This window comes from Corythoichthys intestinalis, chromosome 8 (assembly GCF_030265065.1).
Source record: "Corythoichthys intestinalis isolate RoL2023-P3 chromosome 8, ASM3026506v1, whole genome shotgun sequence".
Taxonomy (NCBI): Eukaryota; Metazoa; Chordata; class Actinopteri; order Syngnathiformes; family Syngnathidae; genus Corythoichthys; species Corythoichthys intestinalis.
Window position 1 is genome coordinate 46,997,026 of NC_080402.1, and position 15,945 is coordinate 47,012,970.

At 40.8% G+C, this 15,945-nt stretch overlaps 1 protein-coding gene across 15 annotated transcripts in view; it reads left to right on the forward strand.

Moving 5' to 3' along the window:
• Nucleotides 1–15,295, forward strand: part of cacna1ab (calcium channel, voltage-dependent, P/Q type, alpha 1A subunit, b) — a 197,698-nt gene extending 182,403 nt beyond the window's left edge. For 11 of the 15 annotated variants that reach the window (XM_057843193.1, XM_057843206.1, XM_057843197.1 and 8 more), the window contains 4 exons: nt 2,607–2,642; nt 8,000–8,204; nt 9,009–9,241; nt 9,773–15,295. In XM_057843193.1, the coding sequence (XP_057699176.1) occupies nt 2,607–2,642; nt 8,000–8,204; nt 9,009–9,241; nt 9,773–10,489 (1,191 nt within the window). In that variant the 3' untranslated portion in view covers nt 10,490–15,295. The remainder of the gene's footprint in view (nt 1–2,606; nt 2,643–7,999; nt 8,205–9,008; nt 9,242–9,772) is intronic. The other 4 variants (XM_057843204.1, XM_057843207.1, XM_057843205.1 and 1 more) reach the window with 1 other exon arrangement.
• The last annotated feature ends 650 nt before the right edge of the window (nt 15,296–15,945 follow it).

The window sequence follows — 15,945 nt, forward strand, 5'->3', positions numbered from 1 at the left end:
ATGCGCGAAAAACGTACAGATTTTGAACGTACGGCGTACACATTTAAAAGTCAGTGCTCACTTGTACAAATTACGCCGAAACCGTACAACTTGACAGGTATGCTAATGCAAACGTGAATGCTATGCTAACTGGGAGAAAAGAGAGTCGGTTTTTCATTTTTACAGGTTCTTTAAGTCTTTTAACGAACAGGAGATGACGACACACAATTCAGGAGTAGGAAAGATGCTGGCTAGCCAGGAGAGTCTACCGAGGTGTCTCGAGTAGAAGTCTCTCAACCTTCGATAATCATACAGTTTATATTTGCGTAACAAACAGTGCAGAAATCCCCAGAGTAGCTTAGTGCCCCCTCCTAGACAAAACAGTGAATAAGCATCTTGGGGAGGTTAGAACTCCCCTTGGATAACATACACTGGTGTGACAACAAGGAGTGACTGTGAGTGTGGGAAAAGGCTGGTTAGATATATTGTTATGAGAATCAATAGAAACATATGTCGACATAACACTACGAATTACATTTAGTGTGTGATGATCAGTCAGCTCAGATATTTAAAGGCTAAAGCAACATTGCATAATCTCTCTGGCCAAGAAAACAAATCTTACCGTGTGTGCAAGCCTGCATGGAGACTGGAGACGACACACTGGTGAGTCGAGAAGATGGGGGGGCGCAGCATGTCACAAGTGACACAACCAGACACTGCTACGATGTTAACTACATATAAATTCACACATTATGAACATGAGATGGAAACTATTGCGCATTTTCGTCTTGTTCTCGTCAGAAGAAAACTGGCATTCGTCTCATTATGTTTTAGTCTCCCATAACATATCTTTAGCTCGTTATCGTCTCATCGTCGTCATGAAAAAAGCGTTCGTTGACGAAATATATTCGTTGTCGTCATCGTTGACAAAAACAACAATGCTACCGTATGATGAGATTTAATTGATATTAAAAGGAAATACATGGCGAAGTGAGGCTTTACACACAGGTAGGTTGCTAGTATTATTAGCATTACTTAGCTTCCATTCCCAACTAATCTAGAAATGTTTATAGTATATTTCAGTTCGAAATATGTTTGGCGGAAAACACTCAGGTGACTTGAAGTTCCGCTCTGAGACCCCCAATTTGGCCAACTTTTAAAATTGTCCGATATGCATGTGTAATACATCATTGGAAACCTTAAAATCTCAATTTTCTGGGGAAGAAATTTTTCGAACGGGAGGGCATTTAAAAAAATTTTTTTTTTTTAAACACCAAAACCCTATCTGGAGGTGAGAGCACGCGAGAGTAGAATTGCAGACGCCGTGACTTTAACGAGATATTATCGCGTACTTACCTTGTTTCAGTCCAAAAACACAAGACACAGCTGTGAATGGCCACAGCAGGATTTTGGGGGGATTTTATGGGTGACACATGGTAATATAACAAGGGTCGCAATGCAGGAATCACAGACATCAAGGAGTGTTCGAGATTTTCTTTTTCATATATTTACCCTTTTAATCGTTTTTTTCAATTTTTCTTTATTTGGATCGATTATTTATGATCTAACATATCGGGGAAAATGCGACAGAAACAAAAAAATACAATTTAGAGATAGTTATGAGGTAGATATCCGTGACTTTTTTACAGACACCTTTTTTTTTTTCATTGTGACGTAAATTGTTTAAAAGTTTAAAATATGCGAGTGAATATTTTTTTGAAGTTGTTTTTTTTTTTTTTTTTTTTTTTTTTTTTAATGATATGTTAGACATCAATTAATGATTCTAAGCTAAAAATGACAGACATTTTGAATAATAAATATAATTACTTACCTTGTTTTCATGGCTGGGTTGAAACAAAAACGGTTGCGCGACGTCTGTAAACGGGGGTAAACGGGCATATTAAAAATTGTTCGGAAGCTTAATGCGCCATGAATCTGCTATGGCAGTATATAGACATGTTGCTCTATCAAACACAACAGTTGTTTTGGCTTAAAATAGAGCGGTTTCTTTTAAAGAGGAGTGCAAGTGCAGAAACTGCTTTTTCAGTCTCGTCTGTTTTTCGCCGTATACATTTAGCAAAACAACATACTGTATTGCCTTGTTGTAAATAATATTAATCTTCAGTATACCTTTTGAAATTGAATGACCCGGAAGAGGGTATGACGTCATGTGAAGAAGGCTTATTAGCGATTTTATGTTTATTATTGCAAATCAGCTAACTAGCTATTAACAATTGTATGTTTATTTGAAAAAAGTCAGGGAGATTACAGAAATAGATGTAATACATAACATTCTACTACATAATGCTATCATTTGCAAAGTTGTACACATGGAATGCGTTAGTTGGCACCTAATCCTTTCCATTTCATTTCCATCTGATCCTTGGTGTGTCTGTCCTGTGCACAGTGTGGCCACCTAGTGGTTACTGGTAGAAACGATGACACGGAAACGATGTATACACTCATGCAGTTGTGTGAACGTGCGCGCACGCACTAAGCTTCCTTCAATAATGTGTTTTTTCTGTGTTGCTCTCTTTTAGTTGTTTTGCCTCTTTGTCACGCTGACCACCAATCTGTTTTGTGTGTGTTGCCCTTTGTATCGTTTTTGTGTGTGTGTGTGTTTGCAGCGGAGAAGACACAGGCCTCGCGGAAATAACCTGAGTGTATGTACTTTTTCGCTCTCGCTGTGTGTCAAACGCAAGGCCTCGGTTGCCACGTGCACGCTGCTCTTACTGAGGTTGGAACTGCAGAACGAAAATACGTTCAGGCGCTCACGTGTTTTTGATTTTCCAGTTTTTAATAGTTCTTGCGTTGCCTTGTATGTAAGTTCTCTTAGTTTTTTATTAATCTAGATTTCACTGAATTTATTTTTTTTTACAATGAAAATAAATGAAATTCATATTTTTCTTCATTTGTGCTTTTATTTTGTTGAATTAATTTATTTTATTTCATTCATTGAAAATGAGTTATTTTTGTCTTCCTATTTTATTCAGATTTGTTCCTGTTATTATTTTTTTTTAATTGATGGTATTTTATTTATTTGTGGTAATTTGAGTCAATTTAATTCGTCCCAACTCTCATACTTATATTTTATTCACTTTTTTTTTCCTTTGTATTTATACTCTTCTTATTATACTTTTGATTTGGTTGATTACTTATGCTTTTTGCTCAGTTGTTGTTGTTTTTTTTTTTTTTTTTAATTTTCCCAATTAATATGAGTACTTTATTATAATTAATATGAGTACTTTATTATAATATATATATATATATATATATATATATATATATATATATATATATATATATGTGTGTGTGTGTGTGTGTGTGTGTGGGTTTTTTTTTTTATTATATTGATCTAAATTGATCTTTTTCCAATTTTCCTCCATCCTTTATTATATTTAATTTACGAATATATTTTTAAATCTTTTTTTGTGTGTGTGTTTATTACTTGATTTAATTCCTTTTGTTTTATTTCAGTTAAAAATTCCAACTTAGTTTGGTGGTGGCGGTGGTTACAACTTAGTTTGCAAGGCTTAGGTTACAAGCTAGTTTCTAATATTTTGGTCACCATGCAAGACGGTACAAATATTAGAAACACTTTTCTGAAACCATCAAGCAGGAAGAGTGCGCACTGCATTCTTTAAATCACGCGTCCCGACTTATGCTGTCTCGAGCATTTATCTTTCCTTATCTCCGTTGTGGTGTCTCTCTGTTGTTTCGGCAGTCAAAGTGACGGGCATGTCCATGTGGTGCATGACCTGAGTAGTCGGTCAAGAGACGGTCTTGAGATCTTGAATTTGTTTTGTGAACAAACCATCGACTAAAACAAGAGCACTCAGTAGACATAGGCGGAGTTTGACTTTTGTCGGAGGAGGGGCAAAACATGTCGATGACTCTGAACCACAGTGTCAGCAATAAAAATGAATTTCCAAGATATATGCTCGGTTTGTAGGGTTAGGGTCTCTTAGACATTAGTCACATGATCTGTTCAAAAAATAATTTTGACCCATTATGAAATACTTTGTAGGATTCTTGTTCGTTTCATGAATTTTTGCTATTTGTTTTATTGCTTGACAACATTTTACCTGCTAGGTCTTTATTTTAATTTTATGTAATGGAATGTTAATTACCATATTGGCCCGAATATAAGACATTGAAATAAGACTGAAAAATAGGGGGTCGTCTTATATTCACGGTCTAGACAGTATACCCATTCATGACGCTAGATGGTGCCAGATATCATTGAAGCGATGTTCTGTCATGACAGATCTCAGCTACTCCCCCCATTCACGACGCTAGATGGCGCCAGATATCATTGAAGCGATTTTCTGTCATGACAGATCTAAGCTACTCTCAAGTGTAAACAGTTTGCATTATTTTATTGCAATGTTTTTCCTTATTCAGATTTGTTTCAAGACGACAGTTACAGTTAGACTTCACTTTGATGGTTAATGCAGTTATTGCAATTTTGTTGTTTTAACACAATAAATTGGTTTATTTACATTTGAAAAACCAGAAGCCATTCATTTACGAATGTGATTGCACTTTAGTTTACATATTTAAATGTTCAGATATTAAGATTTGAATGAGGCAAAATAACATGCTTTTTCTCTCAAATATATTGTTATAATCATTTGTTTCGAATGTACTGTAATTATTTTCTGTATAAAAATTAATTTGGTGTTCAAAAAGTCTTTTTTCAAACTTGAGTCTTGAAAAAGAGATGGGTCATCTTATAATCAGGGCCGTCTTATATTTGGGCCAATACGGTATTTTACATTTTTTTTGCCATTGGGGAGAAGGGCACTGCCCCGCCTGCCTACCCTCAATCTCCGTGTATGTCAGTAGAGCAATATTGTTACTCTTTTCGAGTTCGATAAATGCTCATGTTGTTATTGGGTTTTTACAAACATTTATTTGTAGCTTTGGTGCCCCAAAAATGTCGTGAGAAAACAGAAAAGTAATGTATAAACCTAATTAACAAACAAACAGATATTATACATGACAAGCAAATAGTGTAATGTTTACCTCATTAGCCACATTCACTGAAGAGAAATAGATTTTCAAAGTATTCTTCACAGAAACATTGGTAACACTTTATTTGACAGTGGTGGCTGTCATAAGTCCGTCATTATTATGACATGACGCTGTCATGAGCATTTATGCTTACGACAGATGTCATTAGATGTCTTATAACCTTTTTTAATTAGTGTTAGTTATGTATTATGTTAGTTATGTGTTGTAAATTTTTTTGTAATTAAAATGCCTTTTTGTGTTTACGTTGATGATGGGACTTTTTTTCATTTGACCTTTTTATTTGTAGTTTTTGTTTAATTTTTACATTCTAATAGAGAGTCACGTATTTTTTGTGTTATCGATTTCACTTTTTTAGGATTCTTATTCATTGAATACATTTCTGTTTTACTAGTATATTTTTCTTGGTTTTTGTTTTACTTTCATTAATATCGTATTAAATTTTGTTGGATTTAATTTTGCAATTTAAAAAACACTAGCATGTATTCGTTTTTCGTTTTCATTTTTGTTCCTATATTATTCTATTTTCATTTTGTAATATGTTTTTTTTTTCAACTCCACATTACAATCACTTTAAATTCATATTTATTATTTTTTATTGTATTGAATTTCATTAGCTTTTCAATGTTTGGCTCTCATTCAGTTTTGTTTTTATTAGATTCACTAAGATTTAGAAATACATTTGTTATACACAATCTTTGCTACATCATACTGTGAGCCAGTAGCGCAACCAATTCCTTCATGCATGTTCTAAGACTGTAACCAAGGGTTTAGCAGGATGTTACTGAGTGAGTTCATGGTTTTAGCACAGTTGCCTGATGATGTCATTTTTAGTCCAAAACATGCGCCTTGTGAAAAGAGTCATAGTCTCTCCTTTGCCTTGTGCATGAGGAGGCATGGACAACACCGTCATGCTTGTTCTTCCTCGAATTATCCCCGTCCTGCTGATACGTCCCGCTTGCTCGGAGAAGCATGTTTGTTTTCTCCTATGCCGCCGTGCGAATGCTAATGGCTAATGGTTGACTGCTTTCTGATGTGTCTGTTTTGTAAATAATATGGCGAAGTAACTTGTCAGAGCCAGACGGGTGCAAGAGCCAAGACTAGGATGCCGCATTCGGGTGGCAGACACCCATCTGGTTCATCTGGAAAGGAGGATCATTGACCCCTTTAAAGCTGAGCTGGTGCCAGTTTGGGTTTGGGGCTCAATCAAATCAAACAAGGTTTTACATTTAAAAAATTGTGTTTGAAGCCTGGGGTAGGGTTTCATACACATTTTTTTGCATCAAGTTTGAAGTCAAGGTTAGGGCTTAAAGTTCAGGTTTTGAGCAAAGATTAAAGTTTCAAAATGGGGTGTCAAGCCTGGTTACATTTGTTACGCTTATGTTTGGACTAGTGTATTGAAAAAAACAGCAGCGTTTCAATGTAGTGTTTAAAGCCAACGATGGAGTCTAAGGTCACCAACCTCGGCTAGCGTTTCAAGCAATGTTGTTATTAGCAGCCCTTTTAATTTGTCTTAGTCTTTTGGATGAAAATACCCAGTAGTCTTAGTCATATTTAGGCACATTTCACTATGTGTTAGTCTTCGTCTAGTTTTAGTCAACAAAAATCTTAACAAATTTTGTCTACATTTAGTCGACAGTAAATCAAAATGCTATCATCGGTAAAATTCAAAAGTTTAAGTCCAAAAATAAATAAAGGTGTCCCAACAATTTCTAATGAACAGTCAAGAATATTGTAGCATGTACAGGGACAACGCCCACTTCGTGAAGATAATTCACACTCAGCAGAAAAAGCAGTACATTTTCAATTAATCCCACTTAGAAGCCACAAACTACATGTAAAGCGTTTAAGAGGATGCTCGCCACACTAAAGTTGAGGCTAATGCTAACGCTAATGCTATGCTAACGCAATGAGTTACATTTAGTGTGTGATGATTACTCAGCACAGACCTTTAAAGCCTAAAGCAGCATTGCATGTTCTCTCTTGCCAAGATAAGATACCAAATCTTACCATGTGTTTCCAAACAAGCAAGCCGCGCCGCAGCCGAGCTTGAAACAAATCCTAAACTCCGGTGCGGAGAGTGAGGGAGAGGTGCAGAACATCTCAAATGAGTGACATGACCCAAACATTGCTACGATGGAAAATGTCACGCATTGTGAACATATGACAGAAACTATGTCACGTGTTCGTCTCAATGTTGTCTCGTCAGACGAAAACTGACATTCCTCTCGTTCTCTCCTAAGCCACTTTTTTAGCTCGTCATCATAATGAAAAAAAAATTTCGTCAACGAAATATTTTCATTATCGTCATTGTTGATGAAAACAACACTGGTTTTAAGCATGAGTTAAGATTTTAAATTAGGATTTGAAGCTTGAGTTTGGGTTTCTAGCAAGGCATTGTGTTTCAAAATTGGCTTTCAAGCCCGGGCTGGTATTTCAAACAAGGGTATGAGTTTAATGTTACAGTTTGAACCTTGGTTTATGGTTTCAAATTTGGGTATGAAATGAACATTAGTATTTCACAATTGGGTTTCCAGGCTGCTATAATCCGGGTTTAAGACGAGTCAAGTCCAGTGTTTCAAACATGGATTTGGATTTCAAATTAAGGTTTGAAGCCGAGATTAGCAAAAGTGATGAGCATTTATTTCTTGTTTTTACCCCTGGGTGCCTCACAAAACTGGGCCAGATGTATACAATTATATCAGTAGCTTGATAGGCTGTGACCTATGGTCCCTAGCCTGAACCATTTTTCCATTTCACACCTACAAACCATACTCATATGCTGACATTTAGACCTTATGTGGGGGACAACATGACATGATGGAGCTGTGGGTTTACCAAATTGAGCCCTGGTATCTGACCAGTACTGGCACCAGTTTAGTGTGCAATGGGGTGCAAGAACATCAATAATCCAGAATCACAGCAACATGCTATCTACTGTTTGTGTGTTCTCTTCCTTTCCTTGTCCTTATCCTGGAACCCTCAGACCATCACAGACACTAGTCCAATGCGGCGCTCTACCTCCAGCTTGGTCCACGGACGCTCGGGCCGTGGCGTCAGGCTAGACGATTACTCCCTGGAGAGGGTGGTGGCTGAAGATGGGCGGCACGGGGCCGGGGGTCGCCGGCACAGGGACCGAAGCCACAGGACCTCACAGCGATCCCTCACAAGATACACAGACGCAGACACGGGTGAGTTTCCAGTCAGAGGAACGGTCCGCTTTGTGGTTCGGTAGGGTATACCCTGAACCCACGATGAAGGACTTCAATCTTTACATCATGTTGGAAGATTGTTGGGATATGCATGTATGAGTGCGGGGCACAATGGTTTCTTCAACAGAATAATAGTAAGGGTGTTAAGATTTGAGCCTAAATTCGAGTTTGTTGCCAGGTTTAGAGTTTCCAAATGAGTGTTTGAACCCAAGGTGAGGGTTTCAAATTGTTTCAAGATGCGTTTGGAATCTCAAAAGAAGGTTTTATTTGTGGGATTCAATGAAGCACTGAAATCTAGTAGTTGGGGGGGAGGTAAAAGACAAAAATGTTTGGGCTGTTGTTTCAAACAAGTGTTATAAGGGTTTAATATTAGGATTTCCAAACCCGGTAAGGCCATTAAAGCAAGGTTAAAGTTTCAGGCTAGGGTTTTGGTTTCAAAAGCTTCTGGAGCCACGGTTAGTTTCAAACCAGCTAGGAGTCTGAAACAAGGATTTGGAGGCAAGGTTACAGTTTAAAACTACATTTTGGTTGTCAAATTTTGATTTCAAGCCAGGGTTATGGTTTCAAATCAGGGTTAAGACCCCTTTTCATGGTTTCAAGAGAGTGTTTCATTTTCAAGGATTTCAGGATTTGAAATTGGACTCTTTCAGGCTGAAAATGTGAGAAATAATGAAAAACAAACTCAACACCTACAGGTTCATGCAATGGCCCCAGGAATGATAACAGCAGGTCCCAGGTGGCTTTGATGTCCGTACTAACTACTTGTTTCCACTATCAAACTAGGCCTGGGCACAGATCTGAGTACCACCACACAGTCCGGCGACCTGCCTCCCAAGGAGCGCGAGCGGGACCGGGGCAGGACCAAAGACCGTCGTCACCACCACCACCATCACCATCACCATGGCTCCATGGACAAAGATCGCTTTGACCGACACGAGTTAGCTCATCGACACTCACATGACAGACACTGGTCACGTTCACCCAGTGAAGGTCCAGACGGACGGGGCCACAGGCAGGTGGGTCATGATGACACCCATGTAAGGCTTCTTTCCAGTGTTTGCTATTTCCATAGATATAAGATAATTTACACGGATGTGTTGGAATGGTTAGCAGTTCTTCGCACAGGTCACATTGACTCGCAGCAGTTACTAGTCGAAAGTGTAACCCGCCTCTTGCCTAAAGTCTGCTGGGATGGGCTCCGACTCACCTGTGACATCTTGAGTATAAGTGCTGTAGTAAATGGATATATCTTACATAATGCTCTGAGTTGGTGCAGTGATCTATAGTCATGCCTTGAGCTACAGCATCTGTAGTCCAACAAATAGTTTTAAGTTTAAACCACTTATGGATGTCAATTTGTCCCTCTCCTTCCAATGTGACGTGACTTCTTTTATTGACTTCTTCTTTGCCTTATCAGTGTTTATGACCAATCTGCCTACCAATCTGCATTACCTACTGCTCCCTGCCATCTACCAACTTTGCTCCAACTCTGGTCTTTGTTCTTGTTGTGGTCCGTTTTGATTTTCCTTATTTACATTGTGCTGTAGGGCAGTAGTTCAGTGAGCGGCAGTCCTGTCCCCTCGACTTCGGGGACCAGCACTCCACGAAGAGGCCGCCGCCAGCTGCCCCAGACCCCTGCCGTCCCTCGTCCTCATGTCACCTACTCCCCAGCTGTCCGTAAGCCCACCTACGGCCCCCCGGGATCAGGCCGCCTGCGCTCGCCCTCACCACGGCACTTCTCGCCGCCAGACCACGACAGGGGCTACCACCACCGGCCCCCGTCCCGTCAAGCCTCTCCGCACCATGGGGGTTCCTCGTCAAGGCATGGGTCGCCCCGTTCCCCCAGGCACCAGTCCCCCCGCTCACCCATCCACGGTTCACCGCGGTCCCCACACCGAGGCCGCTGGAGTGGACCTCCACTGGGAGACAGTCTGGAAGGGGATGGGCCCTTTTACGAGCGTGACTACGAGTATGAGCGGCACCACGAGCCCCCTGCGTATGAGCAAAGTCTTTCCCATGGCAACCCCCACCCTCACACTGGTAACCCGCATCCCCGCTCGCCAAGGACTGCCCGTCATGGGCCCCCTCTGCCACCCCCACATCCACGCCGGGTGCCCAATGGCTACCGATCATCCTCACCTTCTCCACATCGAAGGGGCCCTCCCGGGGCACCTCACCCGCACCACCGGCCCCCTCATGCCCGCGGACCCCGTAAAGGCCTGCATGAACCTTACAGTGAGACAGACGAGGATGACTGGTGCTAGCGACGGAATCAGGGCAGAAACACAAGGAGGTAAGCGTCGACCTCCAGAGTTCTGGCCTTGCATATGTAGACTTGAAGGGAACGGGGAGATCTAGGCATCCTCCCGAGGACTCTGCCTTCAGCGCCTGAAATCTGTGAGTGAGAGTGCAGAGCAAAGAGGGCGACGGTGCTTCAAATAGACTGGTTAACGGAAGGTGAATAAGGCCATCAGAGCTATGCTTGCCAGAATTCTCTCCTGGGAAGCCAAACTGCCGGCGGAAACGTGGAACATCTGATTTTAACAAAGGGTCCTGATAAAAGGGTTGGCCAGGTTTCTGAGGCAAAAATTGCTACTCGCAATTGGTCGAATCCTTCTTCTTCAGGTGACTCTCTGACCAGTCTGCTTCTAGAGAACTCTGTAAGTGGGTCCTGCTGCTTCTACTCACGTTTTAAGGGACACGAGTCACTAAAAAGCCAGAGCCTCTCCCTAACTAAACCCTTACATGCCAAGCTTTGCCTCCAGGAAAAATAACACTAAAGAACAAAACTTATTGAGGAGAAAAAAAGGGAGAAAAACCACTTGATCTTTATCTTTTTTTTTCCAAGGACAAAACCAGGAAGCTCCGCCTATTCTGCAAAAACCAGCCAATCCAGCGCCGGCTGATATTTGATGAGTTTTATCATCTCTGTTTACTGTTAGACTCTCTCCGTGCTGGTATTAAATCACTTCCTGTTTGGTAGGGGGATGCCGAGCGCTGTTTAAGCCCCGCCCGAACGTAGCCTGACAGGAAATGACATCACGCAGTTAAAAGGGCGGAGAAGAGGAAAGAAAGAACAGACAAATTTCTTCAGTATTTCTTCTCTTGATTACTTCTTGTTCTTCTTCTTCTTGGAAATTGAAAGCTCGGTTCTTCTGTTTGCGTTCGCTCCTTTGACCCATTTGGATGGAAACCTGCATGATTGATTCAACACATACTAGAGAGGAACCCCATGTTTTGGGACTGTGGGGGTGGGGGGATTGGGAAACTTTGCATTTACGTTTACAAAATGAAGCTCTCTTCTCTTTTTCACTCTTTTCTCTCTTGCAATTGCTTGGCACTCCAAAGGAAAATATCTGTTGGGATTTGGCACATATTGGAGGTTAAGTAGGATTGATTCTGGTATTCTGGGGTGCTGGCAAAGAGGGAGACAGAGTGGAGGGAAGCGAACTTCTGTCATCTGGTATTTAGTATTGTTCATGATGATAGTCTTGATAAAAATGTCAATGCTGAATGACAATGATGTTGATGATTGTTAGCGCTGTTGCTTTAGAGTTGTCATGTTAATGATATCCCTTCAAGTATGCCAAGTCCGTCCTGTTTACATCTCTAAAGTCAGGGGTGTCCAAACCTTTTCCCAAAGGTCGAAGGACCACTTTGAATTCTTTGCATCAAATTTATCAGTTTAGGTAAAGATGTGCGAAAAATATATATATATATACAGTATATATATATTATTTTATATGTACAGGATTATATTTATATTATTTTATATTTAAAAAAAGTTTGGTGATGAAGAAAAAAAGTCAATGATTTTTCTGAATATTTTGGTGGAGTGCAGCCCTGTATCCCACTTACATAGCATTTTCAACATTCAGAATCTAAACAAGCGCAATATGAGCTAAACTGAACATTTGTCAAAAGGTAGTGTGAACAGTCCTTATCCTCCGTACAATATGAATACATTTTTGTTGCCCTCTCTCTCTCTATATATATATTTAAGTAAATATATAGGACAAAATTCTTCTGGTTCTACACTTCTCCTGCCTTGCCTCTAAGTGTAGTGGGTAAAGTATAACAATTTACGAAAACACAAATTGTAAATTTTACGATATTTTGCCGGCTGCTAAAAAAAAAAAAAAAGCATGGTAGGCCTAATGGTCTCTGAGCCATAGTTTGGACACCCCTGCCTTACGTTGACGATCACGGGTTCCGAGAAGGCGACATTTCAGGCTGGCTCAGGGAGGAGGTCCGGGACTTCTTTTGTTTCACGTCCACCAAAAGAGAAGCGGTTGTAAAAGGCAGTAAACGGTGGGTGATGAGTCTTGCATCCATCTTTTTCGTAGCGTTCTAGGCAAACTGAGCAGCACAACCGCCCAATTTAGAACTCCATATTGGTCCCATCCCCCTGTAAGGACATGTAGACCACTTCTGGTCCCCTCTGTGCCAATGCTGACCTCCTCTGCCCAAGCCCTCCTCTCAGGTCTGGACTAGGTACCAGGTACCACTTAAGGTTGTAGCACAGCCGAGTCCTCCTCTGCCAAAAAACAGGATTAGTATTCAGCAGCCCAGTTTCGTCGCCACTCGGTTTCCCTTGGACATGGTGTTACATGACACCTTTCTTTTGGTTGTCATTTATATGGAATATTCTAAAACCAGATGATCAACTAGTATAGATGATTTCCTGAATTTAGGTATGATAACTGTAGCCGTAGTTCTCAATAGCTTTTTGATCCGGTTACCGCTCTTGAACTTGCACTCATGCAGATCCTAGATCTCCCCAGTACACTTAGCCCACATCCTTTGACTCTATGCAGACCTTATGAGCGTCCGCGCGATTTCCGCAGGAACTGTTAGACCCGATCCCTGACGGAATACAACAAAGGGGTGACGGTCAGCACCACTTGCACACTTTGCCCACTGCGAGCCCCCCTACATCCGCCCCCCTTCCCCACCATGCTCCTTGCCCAACATCCGTTGCCTCAAAGGCTAACATGTAGAGCACAGACTTGTTCTAGAAAGTGAAAGCGCACAAACTGGAACCCTGTCTGCAGTTACTTCCCCCTGTATCCCAGACCCTGACAGAGCCGCAGTGCCTTCTGTATCCGAGTAACATTAGTCAACCGCCACCCACCCCGCCCGCTGTAATAGTGAAAATCAACAACACTACGCCTTAAAAGTCCCACTGGCTCCTTTGCAATGGTCTTGGCAACGGGCCCACGAGAGGGGCAGCGCAGATGTCGTTCGTAATGGAAGCCAACCCTAGCGAGGTCCAGAACAGGGTAACCACCCTGTCATTTTGAGCCCTCCTCAATGAAAGTAGAAGGATTTCCCTATTCCCCTCTGAAAATCTGCAATTGACCTTTCGCAAAAGCTCCACCCTTAGTTACAGTTGCGAAGTCGACAAGCTCCGTGAGTTCAGATGTATACTGGAGTGATTTAAGTGATTTATTTTGGAGCAATACCAGTGCATTATCCTCCGGATTGAGGCAAAAGTATTTACATTATGCAACGGAAGGTTAAATTGAAAATTTGTTGCAAGCTATCGAGGCATACAGCATCAGCTTCAACAGTTAGAGCAAAGCAAAGGGTTGGGATACTAAGGTGTCCTTTCACAAAATGTTACATGAAAAGTCACTTATCAGCATGCTATGTTGACAAAGCATCGCTTTAATATGAGCTTACACATAGAACAGACAGCGAACAAAGACATGAATTTAACTAGCTTCAGCTAATGAAACGGCTATACTTTGACGTTTTAGCGATGACATCCTAGTAAAGATGTAGTACTTGAAACTAACTACAACTTTGATATCCACTTTTAAGAAACTTATTGCCGCTACTAAAGCATTTTAGGCAAGACAGCTCGCTAGTTAGACTCTGGCGTTAGCTTAATCTTAAAGTCTGTAGGCTATGCGTATTTATTTTGGAGACATTTAGCTGGGAGTGACACCGTACGTCCCAATTGTTTAATGAATTGGAATCCAGTTGTTTTTTTCTTATCAATTTTGGGAAACCGTATTTATACTGATATATTCCTGGGATACCTCGTGTCGTGCCCGATATTCCATAGGCGCATCGCTTCAGCATTATGGACCTCCGCAGAATATTGATCCTTTTCGTCTTCCAAAATGTTTTTGGGCAGTTGGCGCTCTCAACACCACCAAATAAATCAAGTAGACCATGGGGCATCCAAGAGTTTTCTCAGACATACTCCCTTAACGATAGTCTCTCGGACATATGATGGGTTAATGGGAAAGAGAGTTTGCGAAAGGTCAATTGGTATGCAGCAAAAAGGTTTGTAGTTGCCTAAATATGCCACAAGACGGCAGTAAAGTACGACTTTTCTATTGCAAAGGGCATCAGCAAGTCTAGTAGAAACTCCTTCTGGCGTCAATGCACTTTTTTACCATAGAGGGCTTTGGCTTGAGCACATAAACTGCAAATATATAAGACCCTTAATAAATCATTGAGGATAGATTTTTTTTAAATCAGCTTATAGTAGGTAAAGTTGCAAGAATTGAATCACAACTTTCCAGGGGAACACTGTAAGATCTCAAGGTTACCAATTTCCAACCCAACAACATTTAGTTATTTTTACCAAATACAACTTTTCCTCTTGAAAAAAAAGCAAATTTATTCTTGTAAAATGTTTCTGTGAGAATTTTCAGTTATCGTAATATGACTTTATTTCTGGAATACAGGCAACTTTTTAATTCCTATGATATTCAGGGTTACACATAGTACAGTTGTATCTCGATTCACAATTTTCATTTCTGCTGTGAATGAGCCTGTTACTCAATTTACTTATATCTCAAATTCTAAGCGAGAAACGGGATACTGAGCGAATGTTGTGGTGGCAAAGCTGAATCATGCTCGCACAGTACCTCGCGTTTAAACTCGTTAACACGGCATCTTGACCAAAAAAATCACGCTGTTCTTCAGTGGAAATACAGTTTGAGTAAAAAAACAACTGTTTAAAGTAAAAGTACTCAGTCACCTTATACATGTAAATCACTTTTTGTCCTTTTTTCGAAAATTGTCAATAATGCTTGACAGTATTGAGTAAACTCATCAGGGGCGGAGGGTTGTCTAGCCCGATAAAATACAACCAATCTGAGACAGAAGGCGTGACTGGCGATGTTTCAGTCGTTTACAGAACATTTGTGGGCACACTGATGGCCGGCATGGCCCCAGTAAAAATGAAAAGTTTTTCCTTTTTTTAAAGTCCAGATAACTGAGAGATCTACTAAAGAACAATATAACTTGTAACTCTGATGGTAGCACTGTACAAAAGTTTACATGGCGTTTGGATTTTGTGACGGTTGGAAAAATATCTCTTCTATTAGGGGTCAGTGAAACTGACTCCAAAAATTCGAGAGGCCCACCTTGAAGCATATTCTTTGTTGTTTACGTTGTGGTGATTATAATGGTGCGGTATTGCGGGTCAGCGGAGTGCGGACAAACTCACAACTCAAGGGCTCTCTTTGCAAAACATCATGTGGGTTTTCTTGTACATATTCAGTGCTGCCAAAAGTTGTGCTTATGTAGCTCAAACCACACGTGGCGGTGGTCTCCCCTGTGGGCAGCACTAGTGTGTGCATGTGTGTGCGTGTTGGGGAGGGGGTAATTGGGACTGGGGGCTTTAAAGGTAAGCGTCCCGTGATTATAAGAGCGGATGAGGGGGGATCGGCGGTGAATTCATACAAAAGGCACTGGA